Source organism: Pyrus communis, chromosome 7 (genome assembly GCF_041283825.1).
Source record: "Pyrus communis isolate YQ-2024b chromosome 7, ASM4128382v1, whole genome shotgun sequence".
Taxonomy (NCBI): Eukaryota; Viridiplantae; Streptophyta; class Magnoliopsida; order Rosales; family Rosaceae; genus Pyrus; species Pyrus communis.
In genome coordinates, this window is record NC_142571.1 from 3,818,314 (window position 1) to 3,828,131 (window position 9,818).

At 36.6% G+C, this 9,818-nt stretch overlaps 2 protein-coding genes across 4 annotated transcripts; one reads left to right on the forward strand and one right to left on the reverse strand.

Moving 5' to 3' along the window:
* Positions 1-1,480: 1,480 nt before the first annotated feature.
* On the forward strand, positions 1,481-3,967 carry LOC137734877 (uncharacterized). The gene is made up of 2 exons (XM_068474188.2): positions 1,481-2,206; positions 3,480-3,967. The coding sequence occupies exons 1-2, from the start codon at positions 1,663-1,665 to the stop codon at positions 3,659-3,661; spliced, it is 726 nt and encodes a 241-aa protein (XP_068330289.2). The 5' UTR covers positions 1,481-1,662; the 3' UTR covers positions 3,662-3,967.
* A 1,241-nt stretch (positions 3,968-5,208) lies between these two features.
* Positions 5,209-9,458, reverse strand: LOC137734656 (ABC transporter I family member 6, chloroplastic). 3 transcript variants are annotated; one of them, XR_011068569.2, is made up of 7 exons: positions 8,867-9,458; positions 8,405-8,626; positions 8,181-8,303; positions 7,740-7,916; positions 6,926-7,023; positions 6,176-6,268; positions 5,209-5,437 (listed from the first exon to the last, which is right to left on the reverse strand). XR_011068569.2 is itself a non-coding variant. In XM_068473913.2 (6 exons), exons 1-5 carry the CDS (start codon positions 9,278-9,280, stop codon positions 6,943-6,945), a joined length of 1,017 nt encoding a protein of 338 aa, XP_068330014.1. In that variant the 5' UTR covers positions 9,281-9,357; the 3' UTR covers positions 5,209-5,437; positions 6,926-6,942. The 3 variants fall into 3 exon arrangements, 1 of the variants encoding a protein (XP_068330014.1); XR_011068570.2 differs by having other exon boundaries at positions 6,176-6,237; positions 8,867-9,357; XM_068473913.2 differs by lacking the exon at positions 6,176-6,268 and having other exon boundaries at positions 8,867-9,357.
* Positions 9,459-9,818: the final 360 nt, after the last annotated feature.

Here is a 9,818-nt window from a genome sequence, read left to right on the forward strand (position 1 = left end):
CGAAGCTCTTGCAGAAAAAACAAAGTGTGACTGCTAGAACAACAATTGCTTTTTGCAACTCCATGCACTTTTCTATCATAATCTATCAAAAGTCACTAGTGAATCCTCCACGAAGGTGCAAAGGTCATTGAGAAGCATGTTGCACAACTCAACCCAATCAGGTTGGGTTGGGTTAGGTTGGACAAATGATCAACCCAACCCAATCAATGAATTCGGATTTAAAGTCAAGTTGAATATGGACGGGTTCGGGTTGGCCCAACCTAAGTTGCACGCCTAATAAAAACTAGTTCACTTTTCATCAATAAAAAATGTGAAAGAAATTTTGATATATAAAGTTAATTCCCATTCTCCTTCAATCCCACCCCGTCAAGAAATGTCATTCCTCCAAAATTTTGGAATGGGATTCCTTTTTTTGGAAGTGTCATTCACACGCCAATTTTCACTTCTCACACACTACTTTTATTAATTGGTCGTCAGATCGAATGAATTGAAGATCAATGATAAAAAAAAAATTAATAAAAGTGTGTAGGAAGTAAAAATAAGTATGTTAATAACACTATCCTCCCTTTTTTATATGGGCGCCATACAAATTTTTAGTTCTTATTCCAATTTTATTTCAAATAATTACGTAATATTTTAAAATTTGACATTCGTTAGGACCAGTGTTTGATGACCTAAATCCTACACACTAAAGGAAAATATTGTAATGATAAGCGTTTGATGACTTTCCAGCACATTGTTAGTTTATTTCTACTTAACCTTTGGGAAAATGTTAGAGAGACATATTTTTTAAATCATAGTTTGTAGATAAATGATGTGACAATTGATGGTTGAATTCTTTTTTTAATGATTTAAAAAAGAAAAATAGTTATCGATGATACATTATGTGATTTAGAAAATACGGTTCAAATGGATTATCTCTCTAGCATCACACTAACCGTTGTTGTTGTTGTTATTATTATTATTATTATTATTATTATTATTATTATTATAGAAACTTGGTAGTTCAAAATTTTCATTTTGTCTTTGGATTGTGGTGGAAAGTCTACCCGTGAAGCCACCAATTCCTCTAGTTCTATTCCATGAGTATGGAAGGAGATATCTTAAATTCCCTTGAAATTGCTTTACGAGTAACACGAGGATACCCTCCAGCATTCAATCCCTCCCTTAAAATAACTATTAAGCTACATTTTAATCGTTATATCATGTGATTTATAAAATACGGGTCAAATAAATAATCTCTTTAGCATCAATCTAACCGTTATTATTATTATTATTATTATGGAAATTGTTACTAACATTCTAAAAATCTCATTTTATATTTTTTATAAGTGTATTTTTCTTTTTAAATGTAAAAATTTTAAAATATAAAATGAGAATTTTAAAGTGGCAATAACAATTCCGCAACAAAAAGTCTTCCGTGAAACCATCAATTCCTCTGGTTCTGTTCTTTGAGTATGGAAGGAGGAGTCTTAAATTCACTTTGAAATTGCTTTTACAAGAAACACGAGGATACCCTCCAGCATCCAATCCCACCCTTATTTAAACTATATTTCTCCAGTCGAGATATGATCTGCAAAACAAGAGCTGCCCTTGGCCTCTCTGAGGACTTCCATCAAGTACCTGGCAGGCACATTTGGGGTACTCCGTAGTGGAGCAAAGATGGGTGTTAGTCTATGGGTTCGGACAGGGTGGCAGGCAGCAGTATTGTTCGCGTTGTTTGCATGCCTCAAAAGCTCTGGTTTCACAGTGCTTTCCATACCATTTTTGTATGCCTCTTTGGTTTTTGCTTTGGTTTCACTTGCTGCTCATCCATTGATAGACCTTCCCATGCTGTTGGGGAAGAACCCAGATGGGAGTTTCCCCACTTGGTCGATTATAATGTTCAGCCCCTATTTGTATTTCGTCCGCTTCTTCTCGGCATTGCGGAGGATGCAGAGTAGGGAGGCTCCTTACACTGAAATCTCCGAGGGTTTGTTCGTTGGCGGGTGGCCTTCTTCGCTTGATAAACTGCCACCAGGTGACCCTGCCATTGTTGATTGCACTTGTGAATTGCCAAGGAAGTGTGAGGTTACAGGGCATTCTTATTTGTGTGTGCCAACATGGGACACGAGGGCTCCTCAGCCGCCTGCCATTGAATCTGCTGTCAAGTGGGCTTGCCAAAAAAGGGCTCAGAATAAGCCTGTTTTCGTCCACTGCGCCTACGGTATGCTGCTCAAATTTTGAGTAATTTTTCATGTTGGTAGTGAGATAGATTCACTTGTTTTGCGATGCGTATAATGTGTGTATATATTTGTGAATTGTTCTGCAATGCAACATGTCTGGTGGTATTAGCTCCTAGATATCTATATAGGTAAGTAAAGTGAGGGGTAGTTGTGGTGCAATGCAGATAAGATTGCCTTAAGGTTAAGCCCTATGGAGGACGTACTTCTTGATCAACCACTACTACTCTGCTCAGGTGCATCCTCGGGTTTGATAAGAAACGGGGTATTGTTCCTGCAGAATGGTAATTGGTAAACAATGGATGATAAGAAACGGGGTAGCGCTTCACAGTGCTTTCGATACCAATTACCACTCGGCACTTTCTCACTTATAACTCATCTACGCTTTTTTAAATACATTTAAAGGTTCACACAAAAGAGAACGAAAATAATTAAAAAAGCGTAGATGAGTTATAAGCGCAGCGCATCAAGAGGGTGACATGATTCGATTAGCTTTGGCCTCTTCAAAACATCTTTGAAATGCTCCATACTCTGCATAATTAATGTCCTACAAAAAGAAAAATGAAAAAAAGAAACTTAACGATTATATTAACTCGTTTATTGTTTAGGTTCGAAACTTTTTGTACTGTCTCATTTTTAAGCTAGATATGATCTTGTCCAGTCATTTCTTATGGAGGAACAATGCTGTCATCGCTGTTGGTGTTCAGAAATACAAGTCACACACAGTAACAAAATTTAAGTTTGCATTTACGCGTGTAATTCTGGACATGATCCTGGATAAACCCTGATGTTATGTGCGGAATTATTGAGACTTTTAGCCTTTAGATTTATAGCTTTTCTTTGGGAGAATTTGATGAGGACATTGCTGAAAAACCATTTACTGTTTACCAAGTAAAGAGATGGAAGAAAAGATGATCTCATTAACATATCTTTGTGGTTGGATTACCTTCCTGTGTTGTTTGTTTGTTTCCTGAGGTTTTTAGTTTCCCTGTTTTAGATAGGATTTAACTTGGTTTTCTATATTATTAGGATTGACTCCAATTTTCCTATGTCTAGTTGGATTGATGAATAAAGTTTTCTGCATTAAATTTCCTGCGATAGGAGGTTTCGGGTGATAAGGGGCTCGTTCCTAAATATTTTTCGTAACAATTTCCACTCTGTTTTTTTTCATAGTAATGATATTTGATTGCTGAACTATTTGGATGGGTGTAGGTATTGAGTTGTGACGAGAAATTGTTTCATAATTTTCTTTTATAGGTCATGGGAGAAGTGTAGCTGTCATGTGTGCACTACTAGTTGCTCTTGGGGTTGAAGAGGACTGGAAAAATGCTGAGAAACTAATTCGAGAGAAACGTCCTTACATTAGGATGAATGCTCTACACCGCAGGGCTCTGGAAGAGTGGTCAAAACATCGGTTATCTCCTGCTAAGGAGAATTGACAAACCAAAGTAATAGATAGCCATGGTTTCTTCTTATGGTGCCAGTGGAATTGTTGACCCGGTGAACCTCATGCGAAGCCACCAGGCTACAAAGAGACCGGCGACAGCCATGTTTTCTGATGCTACTGTTAAGTCAGGAAACGTCAATATTTCTTGAATGACTTAATGTGTGTGATTATGCATAAACGTTATCTTAATTTGTAAGAAGATCTATAACTTTCCACTTATTGAATTTAATACAATGATTGTAAGATACAAGCTCAACCTCCTCAGTTTTTAAGTGAATTTTCCAATGGCCGTTCTTCCTCTCTTGGTATTCCTTCTTTCATCTCCACTCTCCCTTCGAACATTTAACATTTAACTACCCAAAAGTTTTTTCTAATTTTCAACTTTTAGTTGTCTGTCGTACTTTTGTACTCAAACACAGATTTTTCCATCACTTTTATACCTCTATTATTCACTGCCTCAAGTCATCTGTTAATTGTTGACATATGTGCGTTATAAAGTAAAGAAGAAAAAGACGAGACTAAATTAAGTAATTGGAGCAATGGTCCTGAACTTTAGCTCAATTGGAGCTTTGATCCCTGAACAAAAAATCCGTGAGCATTGGTCATTGCACTTGTTATAATACGGAGCAATGGTCCCTTAACTTGTTACAATGTGGAGCAATGATCTTTTTGGCTAACTTTGCTTAGAACTCCCCTCCATTTTTGGTCCCTTTAAACCCTTTATTTAATATGAAAGTTCTAATGGAGTTAGTCAAAAGAATCATTGCTTTACATTATAACAAATTCAGAACCAATATGCACGAATTTTTAGTTCAAAGACCAAAAGCACCGATTGGTTCAGAAACAAAGCACCAATTAGATCAGAAACTATTGCTCTACTTTATGAGAATAAATCGACAAAACAGCTTTAGAAAAAGTAGGTTGGATCTTATGAAAATGCTAACAATTTGTCATCGCCACATGGTACTAATGATATTTGGCTTCCTTGAAAACACAGAATCTAATTCCTAACTTCCCTTGTAACGCACTAGTACATATGAAAATAATATAAAAGGTGAAAAAAAGAGTAGATTCCACCTTTAACTAGCCCTACTTGATCTCATTTTTCACTCTTCTTTCCTTTTCTCATTCATGACATCATTCATGACTCCGCAAATTTAAGTAGATAAACATGCACATTATTTCTCCTCCACACCAATATGTAATCATATAAGTTTTCATTTAATTTATTGAATCCGATGACAAGAAATATATAAAAAAAATGTATGCGCCAAGCTAAAAAAGATTTATAAAAATCCAAAAACTATTAAGCTGAATTAATCAAATCCCGTATTATCCGGCCATTAGTGCAACCAATCAAATTCAATTTTCTGGGGGATCAATTTCCAATTTCTACTTATTCCAGTTAACTAAGACAACGTGCCCGAACCCCTGCACTCAATTTTGAATTCCCCTCATCATCGTAGAACAGAGTAGTTTAAAATATCGCCATCAAAAGGTTACGTTTGTGGTTGAGTCAGAAGCATGGACCATACCAGATAGCAAAACTTTCAAGTTATTTCACTTTTATATGAGATTACTTAGGTATCAGGGCTGTGTGAAAATAGCAAAAACCACATCATACTTTCCACAACATGATGCCCATAATATGTCCTAACAAATTAGACAAATGTAAAACTCAAATTACCAAGCAGTGAACGCAGATTATGTTTTATGGTTTTTCGGGGAGAGATCATTACTCCTGCACCCGCTTTTCCCCGAATCAAATCTGCAAGAATGAGAAAGGGTCAAAACAACATTAGTTTCGAACTGAGATATACAACAGATGCCGCAGCAATAAAAAAAAAACCATATAATTTGTTTATATTCCTAGTGAGAATTACAAGACAATGCAAGCAGTTCAAGTGAATCGGTGATCACTACTATCCCACGTTCCTCGAACATTATTGGTATATTTTGGACCCTTATCATATATCATTGGCTCAGAATCAACAAACTATGACTATCCCACGTTCCTCGAACATTATTGGTATATTTTGGACCCTTATCATATATCATTGGCTCAGAATCAACAAACTATGGCCAGGAAGCTTCGCAATTGTCATCAGAAGTGGGATTTCTAACTGACAGTCATTCAAAGGAATCAATGTGTTTCAGCATTAGACCATTTGCATTCTGAATCTAGAGGAATTTCCTTCCCCATTGCATGCGAAATTTCCTAATAGGGCAGGCAGAACTGATTTTCCTATCACTTGACTTCATCAGTAAACACTATCTTTTTACCCAGAGATCCCCGAACCCGCTTTGCCAACTCAAATATGAAACTGGGCCCTCCGAAAAATTCTAAAATCTTTGGGAGGCAGGAAATTCTATCAAATAGCTAGATAGGCACCTTGAGGGAACAAACTCCATGTGACAGCAAACCACAGGCCTAACAACTTGACTAAACCCAAGAAAAATTGGATGAACATTAATGATCAATATAAACATTTCTGGGAAAGCATACCCTGAAGCAGTTTCAGCAATACTACATCTGAGCTTGTGTCCAGTGTTATCTTGCATGACATTCTGATTTTGGAAAGCAAACCCGAGGCATGAGCTTTTCAGCCACACAAAAAAGAAAGGATAAGAGATCTATCATTACAATTGCGTGCGCTTTTAATCAAATATAGTGCACCTATCATTACATTGCCTTTTCCAAAAATATACCTCACCTATAACTACAATTGCATACGCTTTTAATAAAACAGTGTATGCTATTTGGATCCCCCGCGAAATGACTACACCTTGTAGAAGTTACTGAACGCGTTGCCACAAAACGGGCGATATAGCCCGCCAGGAAAACACTATTTGAAACACTGCTATGAATTATTAAACTCATAGGGAGCAAGTTTTTACCAAGACGGAAAGTCGTCTCCTATTCTAAATAGGATGCTGAAGTTCACTTAGAAACCTGAAGTTCTGCTGTTGGGAAGGGCCTTCTTAAAACAATAACAAGCCATATATAATTGCCCTTCTGTTTACATACCATTGACCACATGAACCAAAGCAATTATATGCAAAAAGGCAAATAAATGTGATTGAAGGACCAATTAAGTCTTGTAGATAATAAAACGCATTACTCAAGACACTACTTTTATTTATTTACTTTTATTTGAGAAGATAAATTAAATTAATGGTCCACGCCTACAATATTAGTATCCAGGCAGTAAAAGATGTTTTGAGGTTTAAGAGAGTGAGAAAGGAAGAGCAATACCTTTCATAAAGTTATGCTCAAGAAATTGCTTTGTACCCTTCCTTCTCTAGCACTTCTGCTAAGGAGATGTCACCTGTCTTTATAATTTTCCCATCCTCCTATAAAATCATTTAATTAAATACTTAGATCAATACTGAAAGATAATCTAGGGACAGTTTTAAAAAGCTTACTGTATTCCTCGCAATGATAATTTATTGATTATCCTGTATAATGTTGAAGCAGCCAACTTATATAACCTTTTTTTTTTTTTTATACGCTTTCTTAAAGCTAAAAAGATTCAATTAACAAAAGAGATATTTCTTCTTTTTCCAAATCTTCTTGAGTTGATGTACTCCAAGGTTATGCCCAATTCATGTATCTCCTAAGCAACATGCAGCTATCTTGGTTGTATTAATTCTACAAGTATCCAGAGCTTCTAAAATTTTACTCTCAAATCCTGCCCACTTGGTTCTCTCATAAGTAAAAACATAAGTGCCAGGAATTCTGGGGAAGAATGCATGAAACAAGCCCTATTTGCTGATGCATTATCTGCTATACCTTTAACAGATTTGCTTATAAGGAGCCATAACATGAAGATAGAACAGCAAAAATCCAAACCGTATGTTTATGCAGTCCGAGATAAACTACCGGACGCATGAAACTAATAAACTCATTTACCTTGTCATCCTTTTTTCTGAACCATGTTGTACTTTATATTTATAGAGCATCCCTTATTACTTTTCCATTTCGTTTTCTAATTTCATGAGACAGATATTGAACCAAGACCCAAAACCTCTCTTGTTGATGTATGTTTTCATATCTTCCAATGACTTACGATAATATGGATACATGTTGGCTTTATAAATTCCAGAAGTCGTAGATAATGAGTAATCATCAATACAGAATTTGTCGGAGTCAGAAGCCCATTGACTGCCTTTGCTACATCTCGTAGTGCATCGACATCCAATCCAGAATCAATTTCATCCAATATAGCCAACTCTGCTCCCAAAACCTGCATTTAGCAGAAGCATGTGAATACAAAGACAAGTACCCAGTAAAGCTTACATGAATGTGTAGGAACGACAACTTACCGAAATTACAAGACTATATCTCTGGGGAAGAAACCCACTTCCCACAGGTTTACATAATTCTACAAATATTGTAATTACACTATATGTTCAATTCAACACACACACACCAAGCATTTTCTTACAAATGAAGTTTTGACCAAAATTACAAAAGAAACAGGAAGATTAACTAAGAATGATAACCATACCGCCAGTTGCAAAATCTCATTGCGCTTCTTTTCACCTCCACTAAAGCCTTCATTAACATTTCGATTAAGGAAGTCGGTCTTCATGTTGACAAGATCAAGTTTGGGAAATATATAAGCATAGAACTGCAAGGACATAAATAAAGATACAAGAATGAATCAGTAAAACAACAGAGACATCTCAAACAGCAGCTTCGAACAAGAACGAGTGGGCGTAGCTAGCTTGCCTCAATTGGTCCAAGCTCCGGCAGTCCTAGTTTTTTTCTGCGAGCATTGTAAGCCATGTTGAGAAAATCAATGTTGGTGACACCGGGGATCTCAACTGGGGACTGGAAACTCATAAAAAGCCCGGCAAGTGACCGGTCTTCTGCTGCCATTTCGAGCAAGTTGTCACCTTTAAACACAACACTACCTCCTGTAACTTGGTAATCCGGATGCCCGGCGAGAACCTGAACCAATGAACGATACGAATGAACGAATTAATTTACCAATTGTTTCAAATTTCTGATAATTCGAGACAGAAAGACAAAGTAAGTGTGTTCGGGAGTGCTTTTCAAAATGATTGAAAACGCTTTTAACGAAGTGTTTTGGAAACAGTATTGAAACATTAAAAATATAAGTGAATTCTAAAAAAACACTTCAATAATAAACACTTTCACACTTCCAAAGGAGCCCTTAATAATACGGACCTTGGCAAGAGTGCTTTTCCCGGAACCGTTCTTTCCCATAATTGCATGAACCTCCCCTTGGTAGACAGAAAGGTTGACGCCCTTGAGAATCTGCTGTTTGGATTCGGCAATCACGGCCGTTAGATCCTTCACTTCGAGTAGCAGCTCCTTCTCTCCTTTTCTGCCAGAAATTGAAGTTTCCGCGGCGGAAGAGAGGCTGCCCCTCACCTTCACCGCCGTCAGAGACCGCAGGTGCCGGTGGCTTGATTGCCAACGGAGAGGGCGGAGGAGGGCAGAACCTGTAAATACTGGGGACTTGGAGGGTGAATAGATGCTACCGAGACAAGGAGCAGACGAAGATTGCGGCGGGGATGGCGGTGGTGGTGGGGAGGGAAGAGTAGAACAACAGGGATGACAAAATCGCGACAGCGCCATTGGATTGGTATCAGTGCGACTGCAAAATCCCTAAATTCTAATTCAATTCAACGGAAAAGGCATAACTGTAAATTAAATTATCAACAGCCATGATGTTGGTGGTGGCCGGCTCCCCCATCATTTTTACTATTTTTTTTTTTTGGTAAAAAATTTACTATATTTTTCAATGTGCCGCAACACAATCTTTAAAATCAACTATTATAATACAAGTTGTTGAATTTAAAAAAAAAATTCAACAATTTTTATCACGATATTTGATGTACCCGGGTTCTGTTTATAGTGTATTAAAATTTGTATCTATTTTTTAAAATTTAAACTTATTTAATATAATAAATAATTTTTTAAAATGTTAAAAATAATAGTAAATAAAATTGTGAACATTACTTAAAAATAGTGAGAAAAATATTCCCTCAAAATTACATGTTATAACTCAAATTGAAGGTTCAAACCATTGATTTTAGAAGAAATAATTCTCACACTTAACTTTTACTTTTCACATATCTTATTAATTTTTAAACTTTGATTCTTTCAATTGTTT

Bases quoted from the DNA above. Each gene is read 5' to 3' on its own strand.
- LOC137734877 (XM_068474188.2), top strand. From the start codon at position 1,663: ATGGGTGTTAGTCTATGGGTTCGGACAGGGTGGCAGGCAGCAGTATTG. The intron at 2,207-3,479 runs GTATGCTGCTCA...TTTCTTTTATAG, and splicing joins TTTCGTCCACTGCGCCTACG to GTCATGGGAGAAGTGTAGCT.
- LOC137734656 (XM_068473913.2), bottom strand. From the start codon at position 9,280: ATGGCGCTGTCGCGATTTTGTCATCCCTGTTGTTCTACTCTTCCCTCC. The intron at 8,627-8,866 runs GTCCGTATTATT...TCATTGGTTCAG, and splicing joins GGAAAAGCACTCTTGCCAAG to GTTCTCGCCGGGCATCCGGA. The intron at 8,304-8,404 runs GCAAGCTAGCTA...ATGTCCTTGCAG, and splicing joins CGGAGCTTGGACCAATTGAG to TTCTATGCTTATATATTTCC.